Source organism: Penicillium hispanicum (genome assembly GCF_028827665.1).
Source record: "Penicillium hispanicum strain IBT 35686 chromosome Unknown utg000008l_segment0_segment0, whole genome shotgun sequence".
NCBI lineage: Eukaryota > Fungi > Ascomycota > Eurotiomycetes > Eurotiales > Aspergillaceae > Penicillium > Penicillium hispanicum.
The window spans coordinates 828,346-842,371 of NW_026623200.1; the positions used below are offsets into that span (position 1 = coordinate 828,346).

The 14,026-nt window shown below is 51.8% G+C and overlaps 6 protein-coding genes across 6 annotated transcripts; 3 read left to right on the top strand and 3 right to left on the bottom strand.

Annotated features, from left to right (window-relative positions):
- Positions 1–631: 631 nt before the first annotated feature.
- On the bottom strand, positions 632–3,031 carry N7459_009147 (putative disulfide isomerase; the record flags this gene model as incomplete). Its single annotated transcript, XM_056948315.1, has 4 exons — positions 632–997; positions 1,057–2,616; positions 2,671–2,752; positions 2,811–3,031. 4 exons carry the CDS (start codon positions 3,029–3,031, stop codon positions 632–634), a joined length of 2,229 nt encoding a protein of 742 aa, XP_056795540.1.
- A 443-nt stretch (positions 3,032–3,474) lies between these two features.
- Positions 3,475–4,308, top strand: N7459_009148 (complex I NDUFA5 subunit family protein; the record flags this gene model as incomplete). The annotated part of the gene is made up of 3 exons (XM_056948316.1): positions 3,475–4,025; positions 4,085–4,189; positions 4,245–4,308. 3 exons carry the CDS (start codon positions 3,475–3,477, stop codon positions 4,306–4,308), a joined length of 720 nt encoding a protein of 239 aa, XP_056795541.1.
- A 653-nt stretch (positions 4,309–4,961) lies between these two features.
- N7459_009149 (coatomer subunit beta') lies at positions 4,962–7,914 on the top strand (the record flags this gene model as incomplete). Its single annotated transcript, XM_056948317.1, has 6 exons — positions 4,962–4,979; positions 5,094–5,156; positions 5,210–5,231; positions 5,302–5,333; positions 5,394–6,662; positions 6,718–7,914. The coding sequence occupies 6 exons, from the start codon at positions 4,962–4,964 to the stop codon at positions 7,912–7,914; spliced, it is 2,601 nt and encodes an 866-aa protein (XP_056795542.1).
- A 562-nt stretch (positions 7,915–8,476) lies between these two features.
- On the bottom strand, positions 8,477–9,486 carry N7459_009150 (oxidase ustYa family protein; the record flags this gene model as incomplete). Its single annotated transcript, XM_056948318.1, has 5 exons — positions 8,477–8,686; positions 8,740–8,765; positions 8,812–9,003; positions 9,085–9,222; positions 9,267–9,486. The coding sequence occupies 5 exons, from the start codon at positions 9,484–9,486 to the stop codon at positions 8,477–8,479; spliced, it is 786 nt and encodes a 261-aa protein (XP_056795543.1).
- Positions 9,487–10,041: 555 nt separating this feature from the next.
- N7459_009151 (uncharacterized protein) lies at positions 10,042–10,632 on the bottom strand (the record flags this gene model as incomplete). The annotated part of the gene is made up of 1 exon (XM_056948319.1): positions 10,042–10,632. One exon carries the CDS (start codon positions 10,630–10,632, stop codon positions 10,042–10,044), a length of 591 nt encoding a protein of 196 aa, XP_056795544.1.
- A 416-nt stretch (positions 10,633–11,048) lies between these two features.
- N7459_009152 (uncharacterized protein) lies at positions 11,049–11,306 on the top strand (the record flags this gene model as incomplete). Its single annotated transcript, XM_056948320.1, has 2 exons — positions 11,049–11,135; positions 11,196–11,306. 2 exons carry the CDS (start codon positions 11,049–11,051, stop codon positions 11,304–11,306), a joined length of 198 nt encoding a protein of 65 aa, XP_056795545.1.
- Positions 11,307–14,026: the final 2,720 nt, after the last annotated feature.

The following is a 14,026-nucleotide window of genomic DNA, read 5'->3' on the forward strand; positions in this document are numbered from 1 at the left end:
AATCAGCGTGTTGATAATCAGTGTAGGACTCTTGCTTGTATGTATATAGAAGCTACTCCAAGACTCCCCTCCCCAACTGTGCCCGTGTAGATCATTCTGTTTTGTTCTTCCGGGGAAGCATACACCGCCTCAAGTACCGGCTGTCGCTTTTGACTCGCACTCTGAATAAACAAGGGACTTGGATTGAACCCGAACCGGAGAAACAACATCTGGCGTGTTTTACTGCATCGCCCGTTTAATGGCGCCACAGGTGAGACTGGAAAACAATAATAAGGTATTTGTAAGCATATAATGGTCAAATCCAGAAACCACCAACCAATTCTTCGCACGGCCGATTATTCATTCGGAATTCGAATCCTCGACGACTCTCCTAATAGGGTGCTCGAACCGGAAGTTCATTGAGATCTCGACCACATGAAATTGTAAATTCTCGTCTTGCTGACTCAAGCTAAATGGAAATAGAAATGATAAAAAAGACATATGTGCTTCAAAATCCCGAATTCGAACATGCAAAAGTTGAAGACTGCGATAGCGGGGAAAACAGCGTAGAATCAATCAAGTACAGTTGAAAAGGAAAATATAACTGAGAACCGTGCAGCCAAACACCTGAACTACATATACATGCATCTCATTAATCGACCTTTCCTGCCGAGCCCCCATTCAAGAAACCTTCCTTGCCGTCCAGATGGAAGAAGCCACCACCGCCGTTGGAATTGCCCAGAATGCCACCACGGCCCAGTCCGCTGCGACGCAGCAGACGTCCACGACCGAAAATGGTAGCCACGGTCACCGTGATGCCCAGCATGATAAAGAAGAGGATGGGATGACTGCTGAGGAATGACCGGGTGAAGAAGAAGAAGCTCTCGAAAGTGCCGATGGTAGACTTGGGGGATAGCTTCGGAGGAGAGGCAATGACAAGAGGAATGGTTTCAAGAATTGAGGTACGCGAGGCCATGATTGGAGCTCCACTCGAGGCAGTATCCCAGTAGCGACGGTTCTGATAGAGGTCAGTATCAATGCCTGCTCCACGCATGACAACAAGCAAGTAAGACTTACATCTTCATCGTTGATGATCACGCGGTCACCGTTCTCCACATCAATACCGTAGGTCGTACGCAGCCAGCGCTCCCAGAAATCACCGTCCACCCAGGCGAAGGCGACCGCCTTCTTGTCATCCTCACGGATGGTAACGCGCATGTTCTTAGCGGCCCGAAGGGCACGTTGGTCATTGCGATCGTCAGCTTCTTCGATACGGAGTTGCTTGGCGTCACGGAGTTCTGATCGCTCAAGGCGGAAAAGCTGAACCTGTTTGTCCATCCACTCGAAGGCGGCCTCCTTGAGCTCTCGCTTAGACTGCTTGAAATCATCGGAACGACGACGGCTGAAGATACCAAGAACGACATATTTGCCATCCATAATCTCCTGGGCGTTTGAGGCCGTGAGTTCCGGAACAATTGGCAGCCACACAGTCTGCATCCAGGACAAGACCTGCCGGAAGTCTCTCATATCCTTAGGAGCCAGCGCATTGTAATAATTGGGTCGTCCATCACGGACTACTAGGAGGCGAGGCCAAGTCGAGATCTTAAACCTCTCCGCCAAAGCTGCGCTGTTAGTCTTGACGATCCGAGCATGACCCACAAGGCTGAGAGTCAGACGTTCCATAGCCCTGAAGTCCTCGGAGGTAGTGGCGTGGTCATAGAAATACAGGAACAGGACCTCTTCGGTCTCCTCGAGCTCCTTGAAGGTGGTCGCGTCCACATCTTCAATGGATGAGCCAGGGCCAACAGCCTTGTTAGTGTAGGAGAGCAAATCGCCAAGACCACGCAGACCAGTGTATTCGACACGCTGGCCACCTCGGAAGAAGTGAATTGTGGGGAAAGCTTCAACCCGAGCATCTTCGCAAAGTCGAACTTCGATATCACAGTCGACCTCGCCCACATTTAGGGTGTCCTTCATCTCCTTTGCCATCTCCTGCCAGGTGGGAGCCAGTGCTTGGCAATGGGGGCACCATGGAACATAGAATTTGATGAACCACGAGTCTTGCGTAGTTGTCACAAGCTTTTGAAAGCTCTCAGCGGTAAGAGGAACGGAGACACCCTGCGGATTGGCGGGTGCAGGCTTTGGCTTGGCCGTCGAGGCAGTGGTTTTGTCTGACTTTGTTTCGTCTGACTTGCCGAAGAGATCGAATGAGCCTAGAGACTCAAGCTCGGCCACAGGGGGAATCACGCCGTGCTTCTCACCAGCCTCAGCCCCAGCCTCTGTATCTTTGTCTTTCTCGGCCGGGGTATCAGGCTGGGGGGTCACATCAACACGATTGGCACCGACCTCTGGCAAAATGAGATCCTGCGGTCGAGAGCCGGGCTTGATGGCCTCTAGCTTTCCCTCGACAATCGAGCTCAGTTCCTGGACCGATTTTCCTCCAACCCAAGTTTCCTTCTGTTCACCATTTTCGTAGTATCCAAAGACCGGGTAGGCCGAAATACCAAGCTTCTCACAAAGATCTCCGTGAGCCAAGCAGTTCATGGAAGCGAAATGGAAGTTGTAGTAGTTCGTAAAGGAATTTGGTGAGTTTGGATCTGGGGATTTTCCGGAGTTCGGGGCCAGGGGATTCGAGCTCTGCCAATAAGGGTAAGCATCAATGTCAATAGCTAGATCTAGGGGTTAGCATACGTAGTAGTACTCGTAAAAGGTCTTGTATGCCGGTGCGGCCTTTCTGCAGTGCGCACAAGATGGCGAGTAATGTTTAATAAACCTGGAATTGTCAGAACCAAGGATACTCCTTCTGCACCGGGGGGATGTAGAGTGCTGACCAGTAACCATTCTTGATAGTCTCTTCAAAATTATCCGGTGTAAGTTGGAGCAATGGGGGCACCTCGACACCATTGAACTCTGTAGGCTCATCTGAGTCGACTCCTCGGTTGGCCCTTTTGCTGATCACCTTGGCGACTCTTGACTCTGGGTCTGAAGGCGCAGCCAGTGTCGGGACGGCCAACAAGGAGAGGAGGGACAACCCCAGCCAGGAAGCCTTCATTCTGGCAACAAATAAGAGGCTCAGCCCTCTGAAATGCTTTCAAAGGAGAGTATGGTCGGAGACGCAGAAGGCGCGGGGGGTTGGTAAACGAGGGACGCTTGTTGAAGGGACGATCTCGCGAAATGTCACAGGTGGCACATTGGACGGGGGGGGCGAAAACTGGCGCTAAGGGGGAGGGGGCGTTGAAAAGCCAGCAGAAAAAAAAAGTAGCAGCAGGGAGGAACGACCAAGCCCTGAGCCGGAGACAACAGAATCAGACAACACAAGGCCCGAAACAATCCAGGCTACATACGCGCGCGTGAGAATAGAGCAAAAGGTGTCTCCCCCTGCTTCTCTTTGGGGTGGAGTGGCAGGTTTATCCGCTCCGGTCCGACTTCGACTTCCCGCTCCATCACCCTGACCAATTGCGCCCTCCGCAATCCTCATCCAACACACGCATCGCAATGAGGTCTACACTTCGGCTCTTGGCCAATGTCAAGCCCCGGTATTTGGAGCCCTTTGCTCCGACGGGATTGACTGGTCTTATCACCCACCCGAGTCCCCGGCCGACTTTGATCTACCTCTACACCACGACCCTGCAGAAGCTTCAGTCCTTCCCCGAATCGTCCGCTTACCGCCAGTCCGTTGAAGCTTTGACTCGCCACCGCTTGCAGATTGTTGAGTCGAAAAAGCCCGCTGGGTTTGATGCGTGGCTGGAGCGCGTGAGGAAGACCGTGGGAGCCGAGCCTGAGCGATTCGCCCAGCTCCAGCGCTCCGATGGCACATTCGCCTATGCCGCTGCACAAGAAGCCGATGGAAGTGACAATGCTCGTGGTGAGGAATGGGATGGTGAAAGCCTTGCCGCCACCACCGAGGGCCCTGCCCGTACCCCGCAGGAGGAGGCGGAGTTTCAGAAGATTATCGAAGAGTCCAGCTCCACAGCCGCCAAAGCCGACGCAGACCACTACGAGGTTTCCATGAAGTGGGAGAATGAGCCCGCTCTGGCTGCCGACCAGTAAGTAGATCGATTGTGTATATGATAGCCAATCTTTCCGTGACTAATTCCCGGCACAGAATCTCCGAAATTGAGCAGCAGATCGGCGCTGGCCTCATTGAGGAGATTATTCAGGTTGCAGAGGGCGAGCTCAAGCTCGTGGATGAGCTACACAAGTCGAAAGTGTGAGTAAAATTTGTCTATCTCGGTTCTCCGTCCGGACTGCTAACACATCCACAGGTGGGAAGAGCTCGAGGAGAAGCCTCATCCCGGCCAATGGACCTACTTCGAGCGCGGTAATTAAGACGAAATCGGAAAAAGGCCTGAGAGCCGAGTTTCTGTAACTATTAGAAGTCGGGTTGTTCGAATACATTTCTTTCACGTTTTACGATGTGCCTATTGCCCTGCACCGGCGAATGACCAAAGAGCGTGAACATTCTTTAAAAGCGAAGGTCTTTGCCCAAGCGCAAATTATTGGCTCACATTACTCCGATCTCAAGTTCAAAGTGTTATGTGTGCCATGCTGAACAGTATAGGCAGGAGTTACTGAGGCCAAACTAGACGGCCTTATTGGAAGGAACGCAATTCGTAGGATTGAGGGTAACTGATTTTCTTGTCGGGTATCCAAAAACCCGCCATTGATGTAGTCGCAATAGGACATGTTGTACATTCGAGTACTTTGTCCTTGGATCCGGCCGTTCAAAGGTCACTGGTGCCTCCGACTACACGGAAGGCGGTGAGGGCGGGAATCCCTTGTGGACACATACATTGTCCCTGAGTGCCATCCAGCTCTCTTCCAGCCGGGAAAGCTCGTCGATTCGCAGAAGATTTCCCGTCAATCCCGAGGATCGCTTGTCCCTCATTTCCTGGGCTGTCTGAGCAGCTCGTGGACTTCTCCATCGCTCTTGCAGGCCCGACGCCGCGCCACACAAACACTCATCTCATCCCCCACACACCATGCGGCTTGACATTAAGGTAGGCGGATACAGATAACGAGGTGGTCGCGACCCTTATGAGGAGTGCGATATCATTGCCGGGTGGAATTCTCCGGATTTGGGCGACAGTGCTGATGACAATGGCGTCTTATAGAGGCAACTCTTTGCCCGCTCCGAGCGGGTGAAGGGCATCGATTTCCACCCGACGGAGCCATGGGTAAGTCTCAAAGTGCCTCTGGTAGCAATGACACGAGACTGATACCACAGTAGATCTTGACGACCTTGTACAGTGGTATGTTTGTTGGATGGAGAGAGGGGGATCCCGCCAGACACCTTGGGTGCTAAATACTCACCGGCAACAGGTCACGTATACATCTGGTCATATGAGTCGCAGGTAAGCCTGGACGGTGATACATACTATAGAGCACCAATAGCTGATCTTCGACGCTTCCAGTCTATCATCAAAACTTTCGAACTCACCGATGTCCCCGTGCGTGCCGGTCGATTTATCGCGCGGAAGAACTGGATTGTCTGCGGCTCGGATGACTTCCAGCTCCGTGTCTACAATTACAATACCTCCGAGAAGATCACCTCTTTTGAAGCACACCCGGACTACATTCGCTCCATCGCCGTCCACCCCACCCAACCGTTCGTTCTCACAGCCTCCGATGACATGACAATCAAGCTCTGGGATTGGGAGAAGGGTTGGAAGTGCGTTCAGATCTTCGAAGGCCACAGCCACTATGTCATGGGAATGGCGATCAATCCGAAGGATACCAACACTTTTGCGTCAGCCTGTCTGGACCGGACTGTCAAGATCTGGAACCTTGGCTCTCCTCACGCCAACTTCACGCTGGAAGCGCACGAGACGAAGGGTGTCAACCATGTCGATTATTACCCTGCGGCCGATAAGCCATATCTCCTGACTACCTCCGACGATAAGACTGTCAAGGTTTGGGATTACACCACCAAGGCGCTTATTGCGACCCTCGAAGGCCACACTAGCAACGTCTCCTTCGCTTGCTATCACCCGGAGCTGCCTGTGATCATCTCAGGCTCCGAAGATGGAACCATCAAAATCTGGCATGCCAATACCTACCGTCTGGAACAGTCACTAAGCTATGGCCTCGAGCGTGCTTGGTGTATCGCTCACCAGAGAGGACGACAGGGAGTCGCAATAGGTTTCGACGATGGTGCGGTAGTTGTGAAGATGGGCCGGGAAGAACCAGCTGTCTCCATGGACGGATCTGGCAAGCTCATTTGGGCCAGACACAGTGAGGTGGTGTCAGCCGTCATTAAAGGCGGCGATGCAACCGTGAAGGATGGCGAGCCTCTCTTGCTGCCTACAAAAGACCTGGGTACCTGCGAAGTGTACCCACAGACCTTGTCCCACTCACCAAATGGTCGCTTCGTTTCTGTCTGTGGCGATGGCGAGTATATTATCTACACTGCTTTGGCATGGAGAAACAAGGCTTTCGGCCAGGCTCTTGACTTCGCCTGGGGGTGGAAAGAGAATAGTTCAGATTTTGCCATTCGTGAATCCACGACGAGCGTCAAGATCTTCAAGAACTTCAAGGAGCAGCCTGGTGGCCTTGATGTCGGATTCCAAGCAGAGGGTCTCAGCGACGGTGTTCTTCTCGGCGTAAAGGGACAAGGTGGTATTGGACTCTTCGATTGGAACACTGGGAACCTCATCCGGAGAATCGAGGTCGAGCCCACGGGTGTAAGTTCACCTGTCAAGTGCTCGGGAGATCTCATTGGCTAATTCGTTTTCACAGGTCTACTGGTCCGAGTCTGGCGAACTCGTTACTCTTGCCTGCGAAGATGCCTTCTACGTCCTCCGCTACTCGCATGAGAATTACATCAATGGGTTGAACAATGGCGAGGCTGATGAGGATGGTGTTGAGGCGGCTATCGAGCACGTTGCTACCATCAACGAGACTGTCCGCACTGGTGAATGGGTTGGTGACTGCTTCATCTATACCAACTCCACCAACCGCCTGAACTACCTTGTGGGCGACCAGACTTACACAGTCTCCCATTTTGATCAATCCATGTATGTTCTTGGATACTTGCCCCGAGATGGCCGAGTCTACTTGTCCGACAAGGACGTCAATGTTGTCTCCTTCGGCCTGTCACTCAGCATGGTCGAATACCAAACTCTTATTCTGAGAAACGACATGGAGACGGCCGCCGAGGTGCTCAAGGATGTCCCCCAGGACCAGATGAACAAGATTGCCCGTTTCCTTGAAGGCCAAGGGTACAAGGAGATGGCGCTCGAAGTCGCCACCGACCCAGAGCACCGTTTCGACCTGGCTCTGTCGCTAAACGACCTCGAGACCGCGCTCGAGATCACCCGCCAGGGAACGGCTGCCGAACACAAATTCAAGTTACTCGGCGATGCTGCTCTTGCCAGCTGGAACCTCTCCTTGGCCCAGGAATGTTTTGCCAACGCGAAGGATGTCGGCTCCCTTTTGCTGCTGCATACCGCGAGCAACAATCGCGAAGGCCTTCGCGCCCTGGTCACTTTGGCCTCCGAGTCTGGTCTTCACAACGTCGCTTTCTCCACTCTCTGGTCGATTGGCGATGTCGATGGCTGCATCGATCTCCTCGTTCAGACCAACCGCCTCGCCGAGTCCGTCCTCTTTTCTCAAACCTACAAGCCCACCCGTACCCCCGAGCTTGTCGTGAAATGGAAGGCATCTCTCGAACAAGCGGGTAAGACCAAGGTTTCTCGTCTTGTCGGTGTCCCACCAGGTGCTCCCGATATCGTCTCCACCGACGACGACCTGTTCCCGGAGTGGGACGAGTACATCCGCCTCGAGAAGGAAGGCGTTATCCCCGAGCCTCCCTCATCCGAGTCGCTGATCGACATTAACGCTGATGGTGATGATAAGGAGCCTGCGAGCGCCGCTAACGGTGGGCTCGAGGTGGACGCGGCGGAGGCAGAGGCGGAGGCTGAAGCTGAAGAGTAAAAGAAACGTCGGGTTGTATTTTGCGTGCTCGGGAGCTGCGTTGATAGAGAGCATTTATTCATTTCCGACTAATGAGTCGGTTGATTCCGAGTTGCTAGCGGCGTCTTAACGTGTGTCCGACCTGATTCTTGTCTCTGCTTCTACTTTTCCTGTTTTTCTAGTGTTGTAATTCGGCTTGGACCATGTCTCGATCTTGGCGGGCTGTCTGAGATTGCATAGATACAATGACAAGGCCCCTTTACCCTACTTCGCTCCGTTGCCAATCAACGTGGAACCGCGCTCTATGAGGTTGGTGGGATCTACGTCGATTGAGAAAGACTGACGATGTTTCATTCTAGTAAGCCTGGGTGGGAATGACACCCACAGTGAGTGGAGCGGCAGACGATCATGCACCAATTCCCAATTCCAGATAGGAAGGTTATATGCTCTTTCTTCCTGAGGATAAGTTCATTGAACCAATCATACCATCTCATTTCTTGCCTGGTCTCATCAGCCATAGCACTGCCATCTTTCTGATTCTCTATATATGTATCTAGATGACACAAGTTGATCCCAAGCACAGCTACTCCGCCAAATCTACCCCCTGGTTGGGATATCCCTCGATCGTCCAGCCGGAGGTGTTGTACTGCGCAGCCCATTCGTGGATCTTCCAAAAGTTGCGGCAGGTATGCTTGACCCTAAAGTTGGGCATCCAGGGCGCGCCATTGCCGCGCGGCCCTCCGGGACGGGGGATATGCACCAACGGCGTCACGTCGCCGTGACACATGATGCTCTGTCCGATCAGTATACAGAGAATGGGCAAGCGATAGGGGACATCTGCCATACCTGTCTGAGATAGTCGATGCAGTGGTCTGGCCATTAGTGATATGAACGCAGTAGACGACAGTCTTCACATACCCATGTGCATCTCCGCATTGACGCCCGTGGTGAAGGTCGATGTATTATAGATCAGCCGGCGCAGCGAGTTCAGGCAATGCAGCTGGTGGAACACCTCGAGGTGGATCAGGGGTGTGCTGTCTGTGGCCGATGAGGGCTCCGTCTCTTGTCCGAGAGCTTCGAACATATTCTCGTCCAATGCGATGATGCCCGCTGTCCAGAACACAGGTCAGACAAGTCCACAGTTCCTCAAAAAAAAAAAAAAGAGAGAGAGAGAGAAAAGGCGAGACTGACCATTCAACAGCTCGTACCATTTGATGTTGTTCTCTGGTGACGGAGGCCCCTCGTATTCCGTGACTGGGTTGGCTCGCGTCCCCATCCCGCTCATATCAAAAACGACATCGTGGTACTCGATGGCACTCGCGACGGGGGCTAGCAATCAGCCAAAGTCGACAATCATCAAAATTGAAGCATACCAAACTCAAGGGCGCGTAGGCCCGGGCCCCCGCGATCTCGCTGGAGGATATACCACGTAATGGACAGCCAGAGCGTTGCCAGCAGGGCGTGAATAACAATCCCAGCGGGGCGGGAAAAGACTGACGGACTCGGACTCTCAAGGCTCTCTATCTCGCCTTGCTTTGTCTGTTCCAACCGGTCATACCGGGGATCTCTGCTGAAAAGGCTGAATCCTTTCATGTCGAGGGTCGATGGTGTCGAGGACAACCCCTCTTGAGGGTATTTACCTGGAGGCTGACCAAGTCAAAGACTACCATTAGCCATAAACCAAGACCACGCGTCTGGATTGTTAGGACCTCTCTCGTTTGATAACGTTTCTTACCACATTGATCTTGAGGTTGCATTATAGTGGGGCGCCTGAAGAGGGCTTGCAGCACTAGATATAGCGGCGACGTGGACCGGGATGATAAGGTAGTCAGACCAAGCATCAATGTCTCCCAGAGCCTAGAGGAAGTGATTGCAGGTTCGCCTCTGCAAAAGAACAGCCTACTTTATAGATCGTACTCCGAAGGCAGCGAGCTGAATTAGTGGTATGATTTAAAACAAGTACTCTTTCGCGCTTCACCCGCTTGCTAAGAGATAGATCCCAATCACAAGAACCATATATGAATGGATCCTTTATCTCTTATCGTAGCTGATCTTCCGTGTTTCTATCTCGCGGGGGTTCCCAGGTTCAACCTGATATGAAATGTCTCGGATGTGAGATGGACGTGAGCCATGTCGAACGCGCGGCCGCTAACAAGAGACAAATTTGGTCCGAATGATGGTATTGGTGCTATTGCGCTCAATTCGCTGCGCGAGTAACATCTCCTCGCAGTGCGCTGTGTGCGTATACTGCGCGATGTAGCCATCGACAGGCCGGCCATGCAGTAGCGCGCGGTGCATCTTCCGCCAGGCGTACGTGCAGTGCAGCAGATGGTACTCCCACGAGACGAATAGCTCGTCGTACTCGCCCGTCAGCACTGCGTCTCGTGGCGCCGGTGATCCGGTGGCATCCGTGTACCATTCCCATGCCTGCAGGTCAAGGAAGGTCTCTGTGAGCTCCGCATCGTAGCAGTCTGTCGGTAGCCAGGAGAAGCTCATTGGGTCGAAGTGGCAGCCCAGCGATTTGGCTTCTTCGCGTGATGTCCCGCAGTGGGCTGTGGGAGAGGTCGGTATTTTGCAAGAAGCCGGGAGTAGCAGGTTGGCAAGGTGGAGAAGACTGATCAAGGAGAGAAGAGAAATGATAACGGCAGTGACGGCTGGCTTCATCCAAGTCCTTCCCTGGACCGGTCTTTTTGGAGAGTCCTCAAGGAGAGCTTCATTGAGTTCATGATCAGCTTCCATGCTGTGATGAGGTACTATCAAGAGGCGTAACCGGCACGCAGGATGATGATGGGTGGGAGATATGATCAAAAACCTCCCGACACATATCTCGCCATGGTTTTACTGGTGCTCAGGCCGCTAGAAGTCGTGACAAATACTTTCACACTTCTCCATTGAGGTGAGTCTGGCATCCCCGAAGACAGTTTCGCTTATCAGGATCCATACAGGTCTGGGGTCACTGCAACCCTAGAGACATGTCCGACAGTTCTCCGCGCGGGTCTCTGCCTCCTTGGTCTTACTCCGGCTCAATCTACTTCGTCATGGTAGTCTTGTCTGGAGGAATATAAGTAGGGATCGCATCCATTCAATTTGTCTCTCATCGTCAACAAGAAATCAATCACCCAGTTCCTCTTCCAATATTTAGTGAATCCATCAAGATGCGTTTCATTGCCGCCCTGTCCAGCCTCCTCCTCATCGCTACCTTTGGCCTCGCGGCCCCTGTCGCTGAGGTGGATGTCGTTGCTGTGAGCTTCTAATCCAGTCGTGTCATTCTTTTGTTGGACATCTGGACTAACATCTGCCAGCGTGATGAGAGCCTTGTTGCTCGTGGAGAGGAGACCTACTGCTATATCAAGCGTGGCGAGGAGAAGAGAGAGGCCGATTGTGCTGGTATGAGACCTGCTGCTCCTAATTAGAAATACTTACTGACAGTCTCTAGTCCCATAGGTGCAGTAAAACGGGCTCACCGTTTGAATTGCGCATGGCTGGTATTCCTTGTTTCTGTGTTTAGTCAAAGTAGGAATGAATCCTAGTACTTACTAAGCCTAAATTGACATTTGATAAACCCAATTGAATGTAGACGATGAGTACCTGATGAGCTGTCATCCCAGGTCGTTTTTAGGGTGCCTATCCCATAGGGGCAACTTGAGCGAGCCTCCCTTGTATTTTCTAGAGCTTCTTAACTATAGGCAAAAAGGATGGGCCTGACTATGATGACCCAGGACACACCGGTTGTCCTCGTCTCATTTTCCAAACTCGTTGCCTACGTTCTATGCGATGAACTAATAAGTTGACTAGTCGGGTCGACTGGTAGGAAAGGGAAAAGATTCTAACCTGACCGGGGTTTAAACCTAGGACCTGCAGAATCAGACTCCTCGAGGTATAGAGTGATGCTATTTTGTTAGTATGACATCGATTCATGTATGAGACAAGGAAGTACCCGTATATACGTCACTATAACAAACGACAAACATCACAACCAGGCCCGTCTTTGTTTTCTTTTCCAGTTGGATTCCTTAGGCTCATTTGTTGGGTTGGATATAAACCGCTTTCCGTGCCCGAGCTTCTCCTTCACCAACTCAACATGACTCTTCCCACAATCTATAGATAAATAATACCTGGCATCCCTTTCCCGCATCTCTAGAGTCCGTTGATATTATTCTTGATTATTGACTACCACCCTTCCTTCGAGCCACAATTTTTTGATATTATAGAACTTCCCGTCTCTCATATCCCTCGGTATTTATATATTGCGTTCCTACGCTTGATTCGATTATTCGACGCAGAAAAGTCTCACGCGACAACAACTGGGGATTTCGAGTTACCGAGCACAACTCTCGCCATTCCAGGAGATCATGCAAAATGGGACTATACAATATCTGCAATTCTCCGCGCTTCGTCGCCAAAAAGCTTTGGACACCGATGCATTTTCACCTTCGTCACCGAAGAGAAGGGCTTATCTTAACTAGATGCCCAGCCCACTTGATGTGACGGCCCTTAGGCATACACCTGGAGGATCTTGTCTCCCAGATGCGCATGTTTGATATCTGGGGTTGATTTGGGTTGTCTGGACGTCCCTTATTTCCATGTTGTCCGCCAATATCCCCGGATCTCTGCGAGCTCTCCCGCGGAACATTTCCATCTTGACCCATCTCTGCTTCTCCACAGCAACCGCACGTTCAGACTTCCACCGCGCGCGACTCGTGGACATCTAGTCACCAGACTACTTCTGCTCTAGCATGTGTCCTGATTACCGAACAGGCTCTCCGAAACATATGTTCTGATCAGAAGACGGATGTCCTTCACAATGATTCGGACGCGGACCTCCTCAGCTGTATCACCACCCAGACTTCTTTCACTAATCTTGGTCGTGAGTCTGATGGGGTCTATGCTCGACAGCGTGGTAGACTGCTGATAATACTCTGAGGTCTTCTCTAGCACTGCCGACCTCTGCTCCAATATTCTTCAAGGAACAAGCGAGTCCCCCAAGTGCTTTCAGACTCGGATACAGCAATATGTCTGACAGGAGCAGCAGAGGCACAGCTGAACCAAGTGTCTCTCTTTCTATTCTGACGTCGGTATATCCCGCAACCGAGCATGAAGAAGACTGGACAGAAGGAAGCTATATACAGCGCCTGCGTTGACTGTGCCGCCATCCTTCTCTCAACATACCTACGAAGAGACTATTGGTGACCTCTTGTGGAATGGCGTGGGCACGAACGTGTATAAGCAATAAACAACCATAGCCTCCCAGCACCAGTTGTGAAGTGCAAGTCTTACCATTGTCGTTTGAAGCGAGGCGCGCTACAACCATTGTCGTTTGAAGCGAGGCGCGCTACAACCATTGTCGTTTGAAGCGAGGCGCGCTACACGGGATAAGGCAATGCCTACTGGCGACGCCATATTATCCAGGGATAGCTCGTAGGCCAGCTCCTTGACGCCTGGGACTGGTTCGCCGGCGCGGCTTAGGGGCAGCTTGATGCTAACGACCGTTGAGCGTGTAATCGAGTCGGAGTCAGAGGTATTTTTCGTGTTTGGATGACAAAAGCCAGATTGGCGGAAGAGACGAGTGCGTTATGCGATGTACCAGCTATATCTCGTGTTAGGACAACTTTGTTGGAAGCAAGGGCTGATAGACTGAAAAGGCGAAGGCCAAGCAATAGAGGCTCACCGTACGTGGAAACACGAAACAGAGGAGGAAGATAAGGATGAGGAGGAATTACCCGATCCCGAGGATGTGTTTCGCTATAGCTCACCTCCAAAGGGCGTGTGAGGTGGATATGATGTTTTGAGGACGAATCACATGGATGCTCTCTGACTTGCATACCATCCAGCTTGCTGCAGCTCAGATAGTTACCTGGTCTACATATTGCACCAAGCGTAGACCTTCATCAATTTTATATCGCTCGAGGCCTACTGCATGTAATGCTCAAGCTATTTCCGCTGATGTCGTCGAAAGATGAAGACACTACATTGAACATCATGGATAACTCACCAGGAGAGGTCAACCACATCGATGGAGATTCGTCGAGGAACTGTGCTTGGCATTGTCCATTGGAATTTTCGTCGGGGATACAGAGTGAACACTCGTACCAGTAGAAGATGACTACAAAGATAGACAGGAGACAGGTAGTGG